This window comes from Coptis chinensis, chromosome 1, assembly GCF_015680905.1.
Source record: "Coptis chinensis isolate HL-2020 chromosome 1, ASM1568090v1, whole genome shotgun sequence".
Taxonomy (NCBI): Eukaryota; Viridiplantae; Streptophyta; class Magnoliopsida; order Ranunculales; family Ranunculaceae; genus Coptis; species Coptis chinensis.
The window spans coordinates 849,417-870,336 of NC_141456.1; the positions used below are offsets into that span (position 1 = coordinate 849,417).

Consider the following 20,920-nt stretch of genomic DNA (forward strand, 5'->3'; position numbering starts at 1 on the left):
CGGGCAAACTCAGCGGCCTCCAACATCTCCAGAGTCAACTTGGGGGCAAGCTGAGTGGCCCATGCAAACTCAGCGGCCTCCAACATCTCCAAAGTCAACTTGGGGGAAAACTGAGTGGCCCGGGCAAACTCAGCGACCTCCAATATCTCTATATTCAACTTGGGGACTAAACTGATCTGCCCCCAACATCTCTATACTCAACTTGGGGGCAAACTGAGCTGCCCCCAACATCTTAATGGCAGCTGGATAGGATCCGCGGACCCTCGTGTCCAAACAGTGCGTGTGGGGCAGGCAGAGCTGTTCCAGACCCCGGTGTCCAAAGCCTCAAGCGGGATAGGATCCGCAGACCCTCGGGTCAAAACATGATTGAAATGCATGTAGGTCACCCCAAAAATCAATTTGAGATATTTATTGTTATGAGTGTCATTATTTCTATTCATGTTTGTACCCACATGGGTGCAAGATTAGAGATATCTTCATTTGTTTAGTTTGTCAAGTCGATATTAGTTTGTTACTCAAGTGATCTGGCATTTATCCATCCTTTGTGCATGGGTGTATTTGGAATATGCGGGATTATTAGATGGTTTTGTTGAGACTGATCTGGTAACGTGGAGATGTATGTTAGTTGCATTGTATAAGTCGTGTATTAAAGTTTTTGGAATGTTGTTTGTATATTTATAGTTTTCTTCTTATTCGAGGATTGGGTACTTAACTTAACTGGCATTGGTCGAGATGGTTTAGTAGCTAGCTCTATGAGCCAGTATATCTTTAGTAATTGAGTTTACAACTGAGATATGAGGTTTTATTTGTGGTTTGGCTATATCCTTATTAAATTTTCAGGTTATGACAGGTTGTTATGTTTATGAAATGTTGAAAATACAGAGGAGACGCTGCCGAAATATTTCCAGAATGGTCGCATCTTAGGTATATTTGTTTGAGTTTTGAGGCGCTGTAGGTCAAGGTCTTCTCAGGTCCGCCATCTTTATTGACGGACCCGAGAGGGGGCATCTGTGTCAGCCATATTCATGACCACAGAAGTCACATGTAGGAGAGGTCCAAGAGTACGATACTTAGCAAAAAAAGGAAAGGAGAGAAGAGTGGGCCTTGTATGGTATTGGGACCAATGGACGGGCCCAAGATCATAGGGTCCAAGGACTTTGACCTAAAAGAGGGGAGGAGGGAAAAAGAAAAGGGGGGGGGGAGAGGAGAGAGAGGAGAGGAGAGGGGGAGAGAGAGGAGATGTGAGGTTAAAGGGTATGATTTGGGTTCACACAAGGACCATAGACTAGACCACATCATCAAAAGATCACAAACAGATCGAGGACACACCCAAGAGATTGAACCAGATTGAATAAAATAGTTCCAAATGGCATAAGAAAAAGGACAAAGGATAAGAGTATTATTGTTTCATCGTTGTTAGTCTTCATTTGCTTATTAGAATGACATAGCTTCTGAATTTATTTCCTGAAGACCAGAACAATTCTAAATTGGTGAGAGGACTAATCCTTATTAAACAGTTGTAGGAATAGGTTGAATAGAGAGAGCATCACATTTCGGCAACTATTCGGTCCATCATTACATTTTTTATGTTATTGTTAAGTGCTAACTTCAATTATATTTTTCCGTAATTGCAAGGGCGCTATGAAGTGTCCAATATGTTCCTCTACGCGAGTGAATTAAGTTTCAGAGTATTTTCCTGCTTATGGCGTTGAAACATAATGGGTTTTATTTCATTTCTTCGTCCTGATTGTGTTCACTGTTATCGAGATTGGTCTCTGTCATCTATATATATATAAAAGCTCGCGCACATTCTCTTTCCTCACCATATCACTCCATTTTGCACTTCGAGCAATATGATTGGTTCCTAAAAAATCGGATGGAATAATAATTAGTGACACCTCCCTGCATTTGCTTAATTCTCCCTAATCTATTCTTAAATTACAATCACCTCCTTTAAAAAAATAAACAAAAAAAAAAAGAACGACAAAACCACCTTCGTCAAAACCAAAATAAAAAACGATCCCAAAACCCTAATATCCCCTCATTTCTTTTTCTCTCTCTCTAAAAACCAACTCCAACGTTTGGTCATCGCTGCTTTCTTCCTAATACCAGTATTTACTACTTCCATTGGCAGAAAAGTGAAAATGTGCAGAAGTATTGCATCAGGTAAATCACTGATGAAAAGCAATTTGAGCCACGCCGTTCTGCCACCCTCAAGCGCACCCAGTCAGGTAAATCTACCCCACCCTCTTCACCCGAAACCACATCTCCAGCACATTTCCCTGTTAATAGTTCCAACATTATCACCCCAAACGCATAAACATCATAAACATCTGACTTGAAGGAGGGAGATGGTTTCTTGGATGCAAGCAACTCCGGTGCATGATAACCCAATACGCCTGCATCAAGGATCTGTTCAGTGGTGCCCGTCTGAGTCATGAGGCGATGGAGACAGTAGTCAGCAACTCGGGCATTAAGTTCAGGTCCGTCCAAAAGTATGTTTGTTGATTTGAGGTTACCATGTGGAACCTCACGGTCAAAATGGAGATAGTTCAGGCCACGTGCAATATCAACTGCAATCTTGAGTCGTTGAGTCCAGGACAACGGTGGTCCTTTTCTTCTTGGTCGATTTGAGCAGTTGACAAAATTTAGAAAACATGGAAATTGAATAAGGAAAAAATATTGAATAGAAACTATGATAGACAAAACAAGAAAAGGAGGGTTGGGGGTGCGTTGGTATTAACTTCCAGTTATTTTTTGCATTTAAGCTTATAGACTATGTCCTCTCATCCTATGACATGGATAAAAAACCTATTTCTTTTTCTGGATCAAGTAATTTAAATGAGCTTAGTTTCATTTACGTTTTCACCACTTATTCCCTCCAGCCAGTTTGGATTCAATATTGGTGAACCGCAGGGGATGATCTTTGGATTTCAGAATTACGTTTCTTTCAATTTCAGGTTTTGGTGAGGCTATGCTACACACAATTGGTTATATTTACACAAGGCAAGGTGCAAGAGAGATTGGTAAGAACAAGCTTTTGATGGGGGTGTCGTTTTCAGTAGAGTGGGTATGAGACAAAGGCCACCTTATAAAATCACAAGTAACAGCAGCCTCAGGTCAGAATTGTTTCCACGACCAACGAGCTTTGTTGACCTCAATTTTTTTGGAATTTGTAAGACCAATCAAACTTGCTATCCTTTTTGAACGTGTAGGTGCGGTGTCCTTGATTCAAATTGGGGAAGGGTTGAGGAAATTGGATCAAATTGAAAACAAAGAAGAAAATATGCTTAAACTCATTGAAGAAAAGAAGGATGTCATGGTTGATTCTCTTTGGAAGATCAATGTGGTCAACATTGAATCAACTATATCACATGTCTGCCAAGCGGTAAGCTCTATTACTATTTTTCAAGCTTCGAGAGAAGAACATTGTTTTCCACACATGAAATCACACATACCTGGAATCGAATAATTGGTAAATCTCAAAATATAAGCAGAAGTTCTCTAAAACAATGGTATTTTTTATTTTTGATACTTTTGTGCATAAATAGTATTTGAATTCCCTTATTATATGAGAGCTCAATGTCCTACTTTGTTATCCTAATATCCTTTTCAGCTTCTACAATCTCAAGTCCTTGACCGATGACAATATTAGAAAGGATACTTGATCTTGGGTTTTTTCCTTCAGAAAAGGTAGAGATGCAACAACAACACTTGAATCCAGGTATTATCTTATTTCAATTGTTTTTATATATTCTCTGATTTATTGAATATATTCTTCGGATATAAAGTTAATAGTATTCATGTTTGGATGGGAGATATAGCTTCCATAGGTAAATGGTGGAGAGAGTGATGTACACTTTTAAGGGTGTATAATTTATGTTTGAAACAATTCCCAATTCATTAATTACATATTAATTCCTTCTTTATTGCACATTTCCCAAAAAATTTATTGACCAATCAACAAATTTTCGGGTGCTATTCATTTTTCAAATAAAAGGAAGATGTTCAAAATGAATAACAATTCTTTCGCCGTTAAGATTCTCTATCCTATTTTTTGGGATCTAATGACTCTCAGGTAAGGCCCCTGTTCTTGAGCTCATCTCAAAAGATAATCTTTAGCTCTACCTTTTCAATTGAGGAAGCGTTTCTAGAGTGTCCACGTGTCACGGCTAATTACAAAAAATCAGTAAAAAAGTTATAGCACTCCCTTTCCGGACTCATTAGGGCTGTCCACAGGGGGAAACCCACCGTCTCTCAATTCCTTTGTTGGGTAATATTCCATTCGTCAGATAACTCTATTTCTTCATCCTCTCTTCTATTGTTGAAATTGCAATGACTGCTCATCTTACAAAACCCCATCAAAGAGAAACAGAGGAATAACGTCTATGTCCTATCCGCCAAGCAATGTAAGATTTTAATTTTTGCATATAGTGTTATTTACGTTTTTTTTTGCTCTTCTAAGCTTTTGTTTTATGAACCTATGATAATAATCAAGAGTGCATTTGCTTGGTTAGTTGGATTGGAGCCATAGTTAGAATAGAGAAGAAGGCAAGGATTGTTCTCCCATACGAGATCATTGAGAAGATACTCACATTACTACTACCTGTCAAGTCTCTTCTACAATTTAGGTGTGTATCGAAAAAACTGTGAAGTGATGAACAAAAAAAGGAAGTTTACGGAGAGGCTAGAAAAACCCAAATCCTTCGCAATAAAAGTAAAAATTGATCTTACCAAATAATCTTAAACCCTTACAAAACCATACTTTGCCTCTTATTGTCAATTTGAATTCTTTTTGTGGAATTCCACCCTTTTTCAGTGTAGAAAACATCATTAATGTCTTATTGATTTATTCAAGTGTTGTTTTAGGGCGTAATCAGGTAATGCATGCTGTCGAGTGTCGCCAATTGTGCTTTCTATTCTCTATTCCCTTCTCCATCTTACTTCAACAAAAAATTCCCACACCCCACACCCAGCTTAAAGAAGTACTTGATTTTCAAGATTTATTTGCCTCAACCATTTTATGAGTCTCTTCCTTTTTGGGATGAATTAGACGTGATTCTCTTTGTAATTAAAACTATTAAAACAAAACCATTTCGAAATTGGCATCATGTGAAAAAATACTTCTATTTCCTGGGCCAATCAATTAAAACAAACCAACAGAGATATCAATCGGGTACTTCCACAACACTTTAAAACAATTTAAGTTTGAGTTTTAATTTGATGTGTGATGAGTTAGTTTGTTTATTTGATTTACCCTAGCGCGGAAATCGTCTTCTTTGACTCATGAAAAGCGTGGAGTAGCAAGATATATAAAATGGGTAGAAAAGAAAGGGTGTTAGACTGATGATGATGAAGCAGTGCTTAGAAGCAATGTGAGAAAGGTGGTATGGTTTGTACATTTCATCTTCCATCAGAGTTCAGATTTAAGTCTACTATCCTTTTTTGCTGCAACGAAAGTGGAACCTTACCGTTTCATTTTGAATACAAGAAGTTAGATGAGCCATAATAAAAAATAAAACATATTATGGAAGTAACCATCGACCATATTAATTTCTATGGCTAATTAATATGGTTAGCAAAGATCTACGATATATATTATAGCATAATGTTGTTGGCATTACTAGAATAAAAGTTTATGGCGTGCTGTGACTATTTAATGATAACGTCTGTTAGTACCAGCATGCAATATTGATAAAAGAAAGTTCCTAAAGATAGTTACCATTCTCTGCATCATAAAAATAATGGATGTTTTTTTAAATTTTCATCCATTAATTTACTTTGATGTGAAAAATGCATGCAGGCTGAAAAATTTAGTGGTAAGAACCGGAGTTAACGGAGGAGCCAAAAAGGTTGAGTCCAAGATGGAGCTACGCCAACCAAACTGGAGCACAAAGTCGATTAACTTGACGTCAAGCACACCCAAATTGATGGTCACAATTCCTCATACGGTCATGGCCTTATAGATTCCCAGCTGTGACTACAACTACTAATCTGACCCATATGTAGAGTGTGGGTGTACCTGGAGAAAACATAGTTGAAAAGGCAATTAAAACAAGATGACATATTCTTCACCTTCATGCCAAAAGTTCCAAGTTCTGCAAGAGGTGTTTAAATTTTCATCTTAATTTTATTTCATCACCTTTGACGTTATTGAGATATCAGTTTTTTTTTTATCAGTTTTTAAATTTTCGTCTTTACTACAAAAGACTTTTTGAATTTTGTGATAATACATAGTTGCTAAGTTCAGTTCCTTGGTTTGCTTTTTAAGTAGAGTAAGCATATGGTTTTAGTTGATATTTGACGAGTAAGCATATTGTTTTATATACTTGATATACCAGGAGGAAGCATATTGTTTTACTTTATATCTATTTGATCTATATACAACGTTAACAACAGTATGTATTCATTTATTTATGTTATTCCGTCCAAGTTTTAAAATTTAATTGTTAAATTATAAATGTATCATATCTTAGATGCATGGATTCTAGACGCTCTCTAAGACTGGAGGCACTTTCTTAGAGGAGGACAAATTTTGGAAAGTGTTTCCTATTGCAACTCAAGCTACCAGGAAGCTGTTATTGCTCCTCTTCGTAACAGGATTGGAACTTCCACCACAATTACTCTTTGGAATAAGAATTTACTCTCTTGAGTTATCTCATGAATATTTTGTTTATTGTTATGATTAATTACTTACTTCTTTGATTTTTGTTCTTTCTCATTTGTTTCGATTTTTCGACTAGATTGCAAGTTCATAAACAATTTAATCAACTTTGGGTTCCTAGCATGAAAATTAATTTTCTTACACAATCAAAACCAGTTGGGAATACCACTATAAATCTTAAATTTTTACAGTATTGCAAGTGCAAGTTTTCTTTCCATTAGTGTTGTTTTTAGGGTTGTTGATGTTGCTTTCTCTGTACTGCAGGGGTCTCAACAACAATCTTAGCGATGATGGTGGATTTGGAGGAGGGTGTAGCAACTAGCGACTGATGCAATAATAGAAAAACTATGGAGTGGTTAGATATAAATTATTTACATATTTCAGATTTGTTTAATCAAGCACAAAGTTAATTTTCTTAGTTTTTGTTGGGAGAAAAGGAATGAAATCTCTAATTGTTTTTATTATAATAATATTGTGGTTTTAGCATTGGTTTACTTGATTTCATTTTTTGTATTGCCACCACCAAACTCAAGTTGCCCAAGGAAGACCCATCAGTGCTGAGTTTCACATTCTTGACGCGACAACTATAAAACAGGATGGCCTTCTTATTGCTTGCTCAATCAGAGCATGCTACAACCAATTGCAGGTGCAATTATCTTTCCATGGGTTGCTCATTTTTTATGGGGTACACGTCTGAGCAAACTTGCACCCGCGATTGGAGTTTGAAGAAAGAACAGTATATAAACAAATAACATTTCAGTGAGGTACCTGTTTTATCAGTTGAGTACTCGAGTTCTATCTATTTTTTTTTTATAGATTTAAATGGTACACTATTCTTCTCAATTCACTTTTTTCAAAATACATTTTTATTTTTTAAGTTTTTAAGTTTTAGTGACACTGGATTTTGCAAGAGCATTCCAATTACACTTATAACAACTTCTATTCTCTATCATTTTTGCTCTTTTAAGCCAAGGTTGGTATAGACAACCTTTTTTGGAAATAATTAGCAAAGTAATTTTACTGACATTGGGTTTCGACTCAATCGCCATTTATACGATATTTTACTATTAAGAGCTAAAGGATGTGTTGCACACGGTGGTAATTTGTGGTAGGTGTGAGTGTGATGCCAAATAACATTTTAATTTATGCAAGACTAAATAGGTTAATTAATGTTGTATCTTATTCACCTTAGTTATAATATTACAAAAAAGTGAAAAAGAAAAATGTAATAAGTACACATTTGCTTCTATTCAATCTAAGATTTGTCAACTATGAATTCTCTTAATCAGTTGTATGTTCTAATCCAAGTATTTTGTAAGGTTACGAGATTAAAGGAAAATTTGTGGAGTCTTGACTCCTTTTGAAATGTTTTTTTTTTCTTGGATTTACTTTATTATATTTATCTTGCTTAGTTGCTCTTTTCCCTGTTATTTTTAAGTCTTCTTTATTCATATGTAAAAAAAAAACATCTATATGGATTTCACCACTTAATATCTATAGTTTTATTTTGTTGGTGATTAGAAGTTTTTTTTTTTTTAGTTTATGTGATGGTTTTAGTGGATCAGATCAGACTATTGAAATGACTCATCACATATCATTTCAAGGTATTTTTATAAGTTTTTGATGATCCCAAATAGTTAAAATCATACATAACTACAATATTATCATTTGATAACTAATAGAAGCATTTGTGAATTTGATTTTTATTGCTATTTTTTGCTGAGACACTACATGAGGATCTACGTAAACAATTGGTTATTATAGATCACCTTTATTAATCAACGGGAAATCAGAAGCTTGATGCAAAGCACTCACGAGATGAAAAAATTGGATCAATCCCAAAGCACCCACGAGACGGGAAAACAAAAGCCTGATGCAAAAGAATTGAATCAATCTCAAAGCACCCACCAGATAGGAAATCAGAAGCTTGAATAATACTTACAATGTCTAAGATTCGAGCTTATTCTATCCAACCAACCAAGAAGGCCTAATGTAACAAAATATCAAGTCTTTTTCATACACATTGTCCATTTGAAGTTTTGGAGCAAACTAAACCACTAATGCATTTGTTTTCTCATGATTTTACCATGTTTCTTGAAGAACATTATTGTTTGAATTGTACACCCATGAGGTGCTAATTATAGCACAAATTCCAATTGTATCATGACTTTCTTCTAATGGCAAATGTCTCTTAAAAAAACATAAAGATGGAATTTCAAACAAGATCGTTACCAAAAGTTCGACATAGATAGTCTTACTCAGAGAACAAATAATCCAAACTCACTCACTCTCTCTCTAAAAAGTTTGAAAGTACTGTTAGAAAGACGATTATGACAATAAGCAGGATTAATGTACCATAAGTACGCAAAAAATATAAATGCGCGCTGTCGTGTGTAGCAGTTCAAATCAATCTTAACTTCTAATTTATATTTTTAAATAATATTATTAAATGGTATCCGTTCGTAGATTGCATAGGTTGCATAACTATTAAACTAATAGAAATTAAGTAACAATCATAGTAATTTACTTCAAATTTTAATTATGCTGAAATATTTAAAAAATCATTCATCTGCCATGGTAATGTCATCAAAGGCTTCATCTTGATTAATTGTTTTTGAGTATCAAAAAAAGAAAACAATTAATGTTGATTATCAAGAAAAGATTTATTGTCTTTCAAAAATATGACTTTTGGATAAGGGTGATTCTATCCATATGAATGAAAATGTTTAAAATTGTGTTGTTTGAATTTTTTTTCATACATACTGATGGATTTTGCTTAGTGCTCTATGTTTGTAACTTTGTTTAATAGCCATAACAAATTATTGGCACTAGAAACTTTGGTCAATTAATTTACTATATGTATGAGTTTCAATATAGTTTGGAAATAAAATTTTTAATATATAATAATAAAATGAAAAAAATTATATAAAAACGGTCCCCGTTCGTTGAACGGGTCCAAAAATCTAGTGTCTATATATAACTACTAGCTTTTTCTTTCTTTCAATTCTCACTTTTTACTGCAAAAATTCAGTTTTATATTCTCAGTTTATTCCAATCTATATTGGACTAACACCATGTGGAAATAAAAAGTTTGTTCCAGGCTTTCGTGATTAGCATTGAAAAGTTGCCGACTTCCTGTGAATTTAGGGATACTGAATAAGTTTCTGACTGGCATCAAGATGCCACATGTGCACAAAGGCAGTTGAGACTACTGGTGGGGCTGCAAGGTTTGTGTGAAGCTATGGAGATGGATAGGTAACCTATTCAACTTCCAGTTTGTCATTAACAATGTAAAGCCCAAAATTGACAAGGGTAAGGCGTTCAGGTCCTCCATATAAAGGATCTTTGTTGTTGCGGAGTATGTGAAACTTGAGTCGAGACTTTGGAAAGAAAGAAAGAAATTTGTTTCAATAGCTAGAGCTTCAGGTCAATTGTGTGTAGAAAATCCTTTTTTGGGTCGTTTGTTTAGAATTACGCTCCGGGCAGTATATGTTCAATAACGGTGGTGACTAATTATACTGAACATGCTAAATATATGAATTCTAACAGCTTCCCTATGAGTTCCTTTAGGTTGTTTCCGTATAATGAGTTACATGTAGTTATCTCGACAGTAAAATTCTTCAAAGTACACTTAAATATAACTCCACCAATTTGAGCATTTTAACTCCATAAACTTAAGCACATTCATCAATCCCTGGGAGATTGTTGTTTTCAGATGATAAAAGTGTGTTTTGCAGTGCCCAACTTTTATCTTTCATCCTTCCTTGGGTGAATAAGCCCCTTGCAGCAGCAAAAGAAAACTAGAATGCATGAATTCGTTCTAAGTTACTTCTAAATAGTTAAATTAGGTATATAACTAATTAATATTGATTCGGAAATGGACATCAAACAAAAGAAACACCAAGTAAAGGAGGTAGGGTTGTTCATTAATAACCGATAAACCGAATTGAACCGAACCGACTATTTTTTTCGGTTCATGAGAGACCCGGTTCGGTTTTCAGTTCCTAAAAATAAAAACTGATGGGTTTGATGCAGTTTGAACATATCTGAACAAGTCTTCTTGAAACCTTGAGCTACTTTCCATATCTAAATCTAGTTTTTCAGTATTCAAATTCATCCTTAATCTACTCTTAAGAATTCAAGGAGTGTTGTATGATAGCTTATGAGTTACGACATGCGAATTTTCAGAAAAAGAAATAAAATAGTATTGCAAAGCTACACAATAGAGACTGAGCCTCCTCAATGGGTAAATATTCCTTAACATAAACATGCAATAGATATACCACTAGCCTTGGACGCGATGATTTAGGATAATTATTTAAGTTCCCAAAAGTTCAGGTGGCGAATAAAATTCATTACTGACATAGGCAATCAACCATTGAGACAGAAAAAATCCGCCTATTACATAAAAGACACTATGGTGAGTAAAGGTAAAACCCCCCGTCAATTAGGAACCAACATGAAATTATTCAAATAAATTAATTTAAGTTTGCCATGCAGCTTAGTGCGATAATTATCTATAGTAAAAATACAATTTCAAAAGCAACTAAAGAAAATACATTAAGCAAAAGTGTCATTTGTTAAACGATCAATTTTTCAAGCATTACAAAAGAAAAAGAAAAAAGTTTATTGACAGAAGCAAATCCTTCCTGCACACTCAAATCAATTATTCATAAAATAAATAAATAAGTAAAAACAAAAAATATAATAAAATAACTCTATAAAAAGCAAACAAGGAAATTTGCAATACAATCAACGATGGGCAGATGCAGATGAAGGTATTATCAGTGAATTTTTTTAAGAATAAAGTGTGAGTTTACATGTGTTATCTTTCTGTAAAATAAATCAAATCTTACCACGTGTTCATTATACAGACAAATGTGCTTATGCATTAAGCACATCAAACAAAATTAAAAGTCTAAAAATTAAAAGGCCTAGAAATAATAGATTTGAAATAAAACATGCCCGACCACATTGTGCTTCAAAAATAATTTTAAAAAACAATAATAATTTTAAAACCAAAAACCCAAGCAATGGATTATACTTCAAAAATCAATACATAGATTATTAATTCAATTGGACTTTGGCCTCTTGAACCATTAACAATCAATGTACATGTATTATTTTTTCAAGTGGACTTTGGGGGCTTTGGATTGTTAACTATCAATGTAGCAGGCCCGACCTATAAGTATTTTTTAAAATTTTACCAAAATAATAATAAAATAAACTGTATTTTTAATTATCGTTACAAAATATATAATAGAAAGTAAATAAAAAAATAATGGCAAAGCCATAATGAATAAAAAAAATGCTATTAGATAACACTGAATAAATAGTAGAAAAATAAATAAATAAATAAAACAATGCAGTTCACAGGCAAAACACGCTAACAAGTGTCTAAACATATTTAAATAAACATGTATACCTTTCATGCACATTTCTTCATGACAACAAGCTCATTTTGATCATGGGACAAAACTCACTATTGGAATTAATTGCGTGCAAACTAAAGTATTATACCACTAATGAATCATGTGTTGTATGCAATCATTGTTTTCTTTTCATTTTAGTTAAATAATATTGTAGGAAAACAAAAAATCAAAGAAGATTATGTTAATGATTATTTATTAATTAAATTATTAAAAATAACCTTTTATGAAAACAATATTAAAAAACGCAACCCGTTAGTAGAACGGGTTCAAAAACTAGTGGTTATTGATTGCACTAGATTAGAAAGGACAACAAACACACTACTTCCACCCGGCCCCAAAAACAAGCGCAGTTATTTTCTTTTTAAAACTTATATGATATAATACCGAATATGCCCTCTAACACAATTACAACAACTACCACATGGATTTATCTTAATCATGGATCGCTATGGCTTTACAAAATAAAACTTGGGTATACCCGTTGAGTACGTTTATGCTTGTTTAGTAGTAGACTAGTAGTACATACAGAAGGACTTTATTTTAACCGAAAACAAGTACTTTTGACTCCATCATGTATCCAAAAGCAAATTGCTTATGATATAGTCAAATACCACATTAAAACATGGGGCCCCTTAAAAGATTCATAATAACATGTGACCATTTAATAAATACCATCATAAAACTCTTCCAAAAAGTATCCAAACAAAATTGTAAGTCTTGCATTTCTTCAAGTTAACTACAGTATAATAAAGGTCCTAGACACATCAGAATGATCAGAGAGACTGATTTCTATATAACTGTCCATTAGAAGGTGTACTTGGTGGCCTCACACTAGTCATTTTCTGTCTTGACTGCATAGGAATTGTTGAAAAAGATGGCTGAAAAGCTGGTGATCTGGATTATGTAAGATGAGGCATTATGTTTGGAGCTTTAGTCTGAGTTGGCACAACAAACATGGAAGTTGGTGTATTGGATTGAGATGATGACGCAGCATCAGTAGTATCCACAACACCGCCTCCTCCATTAGTTCCATAATTCTCTTTTGATGTGTTTGATCTGCCTTTCTTTGACTTCTCAGCTGATGCCTTCTTTGTTGTTGCCTTCTTTGTTACTGCCTCTTTTTCTACAAAGTAACAATATAATGTTGAAAATTAATTAAATTAACGTAATAGTTTTTGTGAGGATCTTAGTTTTAATACACAAAAAGTTTTGCGCATACCTTTGTTGGCATTTTTAGCTATATTGGCTGGAAGTCCTTAATTTGCATGTCCTTGAGTTGTGACCAGGCATATGACAAGACTTACAAGTCCTTTTTTTTCTTAGAACTAAGAGCATCATCATGTTCCTCCCTCCTTTGTTTTTTTGGTCTGCCAATACCTCTGACATGTGGTGGAGGATTAATAATCTGAGGTACACCCTGTCAAGAAACCACGTTAGTATTTGCAACAATCTATATGAAACCAATAAAACAATGTTTCATGTACTCACCTCAATAACATGAATTTCAGTGGACCAGTTAGTCATATCATTCATTGGCTTGATGTAATCAACATAAGTTTGTTTATATGCTTGCACAGTGAAAAAAGGACTACAAAAGTCAACCCATGAACACCTCGTGGGGTATATAACTGCAACGGCATGTATACATGGAACTCCAGATTGCTGCCATACTACACATGAACATTCCTTACTGCGCAAATCTACTATCCACCTAGTGAAAAAACAATAGTACATCTAGGTAGTGAAAATACAATAGTAAATAATGTTAATTTATGAATTGTCGTAAAATTAGAGAATAACAAATAAACTCTTAGTAAAATTGTATTAACCTAGTGTCATATGCGGTTTTAATGAGAGAAACAATGGTTTTCAGCTCCCTCAACAACGTACTTCCTTATGAATTTGATGCGAGTCTTAATAGTTTGCTTCACTCTCAGAACAAGACCATGAAACTTATTGTCTGCTTCATCATCCCACTTCTTAGCTTTTTGCTTTCTATCATATATATTCCTCATAAAAGCTAAATGCAACTTGTCAACGAGTTTGCATACTGGCTTATCTCTAACTTCCTGGATCCAATTGTTAAAGGACTTTGAAAAATTATTAGTTATATGCTCACACTTTGATGTGTGATAAAAACAAGACTGTGCCCATGATTCCACATTTTCCTTCTCGAGCCATTCTCTTTCTTCTATCTTCGCAGATCCTATCTTGTCCATCCACTTTTTAAAGTCCACTTCCTTGAAAGACTTGGCCGCAAAGTATGTCATTTTCTCAAGGTAGCTCCCTTTAAACAATTTCTTGAAATTTTTATACATATGGCGAAAACATATTCTATGAGACCTGGTATCGTCAAAGACGTAACTCACAGCCTTTACAAGACCCTTTTGTTTATCAGAAATGATAGTTAGTGGTAGAGGATGCTCCCTTAGTTTTGGAGAGATGATCTCCAAAAATTTACCCCAAGTTTCTGTACTCTCACTCTTGCATATATACATTGCCAAAGGGAAAAGACCATTGTTGGTGTCCAATGAAACAACACTAAGTAGCTGACCACCATATTTTCCCTTCAAAAAACAACCATCTAATCCAACAATTGGTCTGCACCCAGTAACAAAACAAGTGAGAGAACCAGGGCCGACTCAAGCCTAGATGTGGCCTTAGGCGAGCCATGTGAGGCCTTTTTTTTTCTTAGAAAATTGACCCAAAGAACAACAAATAATAAATTAATAGATTCATATTAAAAATGAAAACCCTCAATTTCACAAACAAGAGTGAAGAGTAGATTGATTTCAATCGAAATACAATAATAATAGATACCAATTTGCAAGTTTGAGATGATCAATGAACAAATGGTTAAAAACTTAATGGGTAAAATAATGAAACATGAAGGGGAGACCTTGAGAAAGAGAGAAATCGGTTAATATGTGTTTAAAATGTCTTTAATTAAGTGGAGAATAACTGGGAAAGGCGGCATAGAATATGGAGATTCTAGCATATAACGTGGGATTTTCTATTCTCTTTTATTATTTCCAATTTAGAAATCTAACTAAATGAGGACTCTACCACAAAAATTAAGATAAATACGCCACTTATAACCATTGGATTTGTCATGTAACTTCGAGATGCAAATTTTGTAGTGGACTATAGGAATAAGTTTTCTTAAAACAAATTCATTCCCGAAATTTAGTGCGTGGGGAGAAACCAAATTGACTCTTAATATCCTTTTTTGAGTTCTTTTTCTTCAAAACATATGGTAATACCAAACATATGTAAGGATAAATAAGGGAATTTTGAGGCCTTCTAAATCTGAGGCCTTAGGCGGCCGCCTAAGTGGCCTAATGGATGAGCCGGCACTAGAGAGAACCCTCGAACGCAATACAAAGTTCAGTGAACTGGTTGCCATTTTCCATATCCCTTGAGTATGTAGCTAGCAATTGAACCAGGATTGCTTAAGAGAACTTGTTTTCTTAACTCTGGGATCATCTTGTAGCTTCCATCATAATCCCCAAACAATTTCTCTAATATTTTTGCTCTAGCATGCCATGCTGACCAATAACTCACCTCTATGTGAAAATTGTAGAACATTTGTTTCTGGATGTCTGAGGGCTTGAAAGTCTTATGATGTAGCGTGATTTGGTCTTCAAGTTCTTCCACAATAATGTTGGCATCAGCCATATAGTTGTGCTCAAGTGGATCAGCATAACATGTATGTTCAGGAACAATTTTTCTCAACTTCATAGTGAACTCGTTTGGCTTCTTTCTAAAACATGCCATCCATGGGCACTCTTCTGCTTTACAGTAGGCTCTAATTCTATACCCCTCGTTAAGTTTTTCGGTTTCCCGACTTCAAACTTATTGATAATACAATACTTTAATTTGTTAAGTACCTCCTACACTCTTGAATAGTTGGCCCCTCCATGCCCACTTCAAGAACTAGTTCTACCTGTACATTGGTGTCCCTGGTTTGTCTAGACTCATTATCCTCCTTATCATAAAGATTGGTTGTCTTGCTTGCAAAGTTTGCGAACTCATTTGTTGATGGTAGAAGAAATTCTTCATTCTCACTGTCAAACCCAACACTATGATATTCTTCCTTTGGGCTAATGTTGTCGATGTCGATAGCAGGGGCGGATGCAAGATTCAACAATAGGGGGGATACTAAATTTTTTTTTTTTTTTTTTTTTGGGTGAACAGTTACCACTGTATTTTTGGTTTTTGAGCAAAGTTAGGGAGGGGCTACAGCCCGGGTCAACCAACTCATAGATCCGCCCCTGGTATCCGCCAAAAAAAAACCCCCCATGCAACACTACCAATGTCACGTGATACTACCACTGTCGCGCCGCATCCGCATCTGAAATTACAAATTTGCCTCCACGGATGCGGTTAGACAGTTGATACCTCCACATTTGGCTCTAACTATAGGCAAAATGAGATAGTGTTTATATTTTAGGGTCATTCAATTTTTCAAATCAAAGTATTAGGGGCAATTTTGGTTTATGTGGTATAACATCAATTAGACTTGAACCGTCAAATTATCACTTTAAATTCTTGGGGATTGGACTTTTGTATTGGTGATCGATTTTCATTTCTTTTCCAACAAACTGGGAATATATATGGGGAACCCTGAATAACAATATTCAAGTTTGCAAATTAGACAAATCAATGGAAGTATTCAAAACAAAATTCCTAAAACTTTTCAACCATCGGATTAAATCAAATGGAGTAATAGGCATTGGAGATGCCCTTACACCAAATGGAGTAATAGGCATAAGGAGTAACTATATATGGAGCTCGTGAAAAAAACTAATTCATTCTTCAATGAAAAAATAGCCAAAGTGGGTAACGTACTTTCCCGAAAAATTCAATTTGGGTAACATATTTTTTTTCTCGTCAATTTTGATAACGTACTTATTAAATTTGTCATTCCAGGTAATCTGTTAACTTGCCGTTCAAATCAGCCTATGTGGCAGTCATTTTTACATGTGTAATATATCTATTTATATTTAATTCAGTTAAAAAATGACTGCCACATCGGCTAATTTGAACGGCAAGTTAACAGATTATCTGGAATGACGAATTTAATAAGTACGTTACCCAAATTGACGAGAAAAAAAAATGTTACCCAAATTGAATTTTTTGGAAAAGTATGTTACCCACTTTGACTATTTTTTCTTCTTCAATAAACTAATTAATAAAGACTAATTCATAAAATAATCAAAAGAAAAAAAAAATCATTTGCATGAATTCTTTTTTTGCATTCTCAATTTAGTGAGAATTGGTCATCTCGACTTGATCGCTTAATCGGTCAATTTGGTAATTTAATTGGTATGGGAGAAAAATTAAAAAATCGGTAAAAAACTAGATATTTAGCAATGCCACCAGTTTTTTGGCCCATGATCTTGGAGCAGGTGGGGACAGCTCAGAGTTTATGGCTAATCTATCTATCTATATATATATATATATATATATATATATATATATATATATATATATATATATAAATGCTTTCACATTCTCTCTCCTCACCATATCGCTCCATTTTGCACCCCCGAAAGCAATATAATTGGCTCGAAAAAATCGGATGGAATAATAATTAGTGACACCTCCCCAGATTTGTTTAAATCTCCTTAATCTATTCTTAATTTTCTATGGACTCCTCAAAGTAAAAAAAAAAAAAAAAACAAAATAAACTTTATACACATTCTACTAAAAACCTATTACCAGAAGTCAACCCCATGGTCTTTTTTTTTTTCTATCCCGTTTAAAAGAAAACAAAGAAATCTAAAATTTTATTTTTTGATTTCCCCTCAATCTAATTTAGTCTAAAGAATATGTAGTTTTTCTTTTTCTTTTTTAGCATTCGATTCTATTGCAGCAACCAGGCTCGCACTTTTGGTAGAACCTTACTAAATTCTTTGAAGAAGTCAGTGCAGTAAAGACTGAGATGGAAGCGATTTCCACTCTACTTCTTGATCTACAAGAATTAAACAAAGAGACGAAATCGACACACAGTGCCAAAGTCCTTCGAGGGTTAAGAGATCGAATGGATTCTAATATGGTTATTGTCCTTCGCAAGGCGAAGATCATTAAAGTAAGATTGGAATCTCTTGACCAGTCTAATGTAGTGTTGACCATGTCTTCTTCATGAGCTCTAATAACTCATCAATCTCATCGAGAACTAAAGTCTCATCTTTATGGTCGAAGACTGAGCATAGGAGAGAGATATACAGGTTGATATTGTTAGGAATATACAACTTAATTGTATTTACTCTTTACCAATTACCAAACTATACAAACCTTTTGTCTTGTAAGTGTCTTGTACTTCTTAATTAAATCCGAGCCTAGTGTAGATACACTATGTCCTTAAGACAGATTTTCCCCCTCACGGTGCTTGAAGGTTGATGGGAAACTGTCTCCCAAGATAGAACGGATTTCCTTCTATAGAAAGCTAGCACTTTAATTCTATAGAATCAGCGAACACAACATAGTATTTGACTAAGAACATGGGGAGAAGAGAAAGATCAGAACTCTGTGTGATCTGATGTGTCTTTCTCTCTAAATTCATCCACTATTTATAGGTGAGTGGTGCCTCTTCGAAACAACGCAGTGACTCTTAGGAAAAAGTAAGCAATTCTTTGAAAAATCACATGTTTCGAAAAGACACACCATTTCGGCATAAAACACTGTTTCGAACCAGTGTCTATTTCGAAAGGTCACACCTTTTCGACATGATGCCCTATTTCGAACCAGTGCACATTTCGAAAGGTCGCACCTTTTCGGCATAATGCACTGTTTCGAACAAGTGCATCATTTTGAAAAGGTTTTTCTCACTTTACATACTGTTTCTTTTCAGAAACCCATTTCATATCAATATGGGATAACTTGGGAGACAAATTACTCATTCATATCTCAAATGGATTTGAGCAAATCATTTTTCTAACAGATATTGAGGAGAAAACCATCTGCCCAATGACAGACGTCTGCAGTAGTTCCATTAGCAGTTCTCCATGATAAAGATATGATGCAGTTGCATAAAGTTCGCATAGTTTTAGAGTTCTTTCCAGTATCAATGGACTTCATCTCACTTCCATGAACTATTTCACGAAGCCGAATAGTGTAAGGATTTACTTATCTAATGGAATGGAAGGGTATCGGACAAGACTAGCTTCAAGAATCTTGAGTTCGCGATTCTGCCATAGGTGATACTCTTGAGCATCACTGAATTCAGAAGGTTTCAAATGGCGAATGAGCTCAAGTGGGAGGATTATGGTCTCTACTTTCCTTCCCATCTATTGAAGGTAAGACAGGAATATAAAAGGGATTACTTAAGTAACAAATTCCAAACCAAGGCATAAACATTTTACAATGAAGAAACAAATTATTACTATAGTGAAGGTAGTACTGTTGATAGGAGACGGAAGTTGGTCACAAATGGTCTAAGGATTAAACTAAGAGACATGATGAATGATTTTCAGGCATTGAGAAACCGGATTGTTACAGAACATAAAGAAGGTCTGAAGAGGAGGTATTATAATGCTACTGGTAAAGTAGCAACTGATGAGGTAATATGTCATTCCAGGTAATATGTTAACTTGTCGTTCAAATCAGCCTATGTGGCAGTCATTTTTACATGTGTAATATATCTATTTATGTTTAATTAAGTTAAAAAATGACTGCCACATCGACTAATTTGAACGAGAAGTTAACAGATTACCTGGAATGACGAATTTAATAAGTATGTTACCCAAATTGACGAGAAAAAAAAAATATTACCCAAATTGAATTTTTTGGAAAAGTACGTTACCCACTTTGACTATTTTTTCTTCTTCAATAAACTAATTCATAAGGACTAATGACCATAATTGAATTTTGATTTTATTTTAACAGTAGTGTCTTTCCAAACCAAACCGCCGCGTCTCTCCGAAAAAGTGCATTATTTTCTATAAAACTTGACCTCTCGTACTGCTCAAAATAATCAAAAGAAAAAAAAAATCATTTGCATGAATTCTTTTTTTGCATTCTCAATTTAGTGAGGAATCGGTCATCTCGACTTGATCGCTTAATCGGTCAATTTGGTAATTTAATTGGTCGGTGAGAAAAATTAAAAAATCGGTAAAAAACTAGATATTTAGCAATGCCACCAATTTTTCGGCCCATGATCATGGAGCAGGTGGGGACAACTCAGAGTTTATGGCTAATGGCCTTACTTATGAGGGAGTCACTTGTAGAGTCACTCCCGGTTGTACGTGCCAAAATCAGCTTTGGAAAAGCAAGAAATGTGGCTCACACCCCTGCCTTCATAACCCGTTACTCAAAACCTCCCCCATGTTGGCCCAACCCATTAAACCCCCCTATTTTTAAGCTTTTATGAAATAAACTCCCTATTTTTGCGAAAGTAATAAAATCTCGGTCTACTTTTAAATTCCAAACGAAATTTATTCCCTTTTTTACCCTTTGTCTTTTCCAGCATACAACTCATTGTTTTGGGGTTTTTATTCTCACCATTTTTAACCAACAATTACACAAAGAACGCACCGATTTCAGCTCGGAGTTGAGTTTTATTTTTGCGATTTGATCTCTTCATTCTCACATCATTGAAGAATAAGATTTGGCATGAGAGAAATCTTCTTATTTTAACTTTTGTTTTAACCTCTTTTCAATACACTTCTTTGAACTTTTGATTATCCTCTTTTCAATCTTCTTCTTTATTTTAATTTTACTTCTTCTCTTCTTCGTTAGATTCATGTCATTAAAATTTAAATTGGTGATATTGTGATGTTTTAAATGTTGAAAATACTGCATACCTATGTAAATATAGATT

General features: G+C 34.6%; 1 protein-coding gene and 1 long non-coding RNA gene across 4 annotated transcripts; one reads left to right on the forward strand and one right to left on the reverse strand.

Moving 5' to 3' along the window:
- The first annotated feature begins 2,034 nt into the window (after positions 1 to 2,034).
- Positions 2,035 to 3,729, forward strand: LOC147521081 (uncharacterized). 3 transcript variants are annotated; one of them, XR_015193736.1, is made up of 3 exons: positions 2,035 to 2,231; positions 2,961 to 3,119; positions 3,216 to 3,601. It is a non-coding gene; the product is annotated as an uncharacterized LOC147521081 (long non-coding RNA). The 3 variants fall into 3 exon arrangements; XR_015193737.1 differs by lacking the exon at positions 2,035 to 2,231 and adding an exon at positions 3,617 to 3,729 and having other exon boundaries at positions 2,372 to 3,119; positions 3,216 to 3,388; XR_015193739.1 differs by lacking the exon at positions 2,035 to 2,231 and adding an exon at positions 2,373 to 2,609.
- Positions 3,730 to 12,995: 9,266 nt separating this feature from the next.
- On the reverse strand, positions 12,996 to 15,837 carry LOC147521082 (uncharacterized). The gene is made up of 5 exons (XM_086558099.1): positions 15,500 to 15,837; positions 13,987 to 14,733; positions 13,585 to 13,807; positions 13,474 to 13,513; positions 12,996 to 13,219 (listed from the first exon to the last, which is right to left on the reverse strand). The coding sequence occupies exons 1-5, from the start codon at positions 15,835 to 15,837 to the stop codon at positions 12,996 to 12,998; spliced, it is 1,572 nt and encodes a 523-aa protein (XP_086414225.1).
- Between the last annotated feature and the right edge of the window lie 5,083 nt (positions 15,838 to 20,920).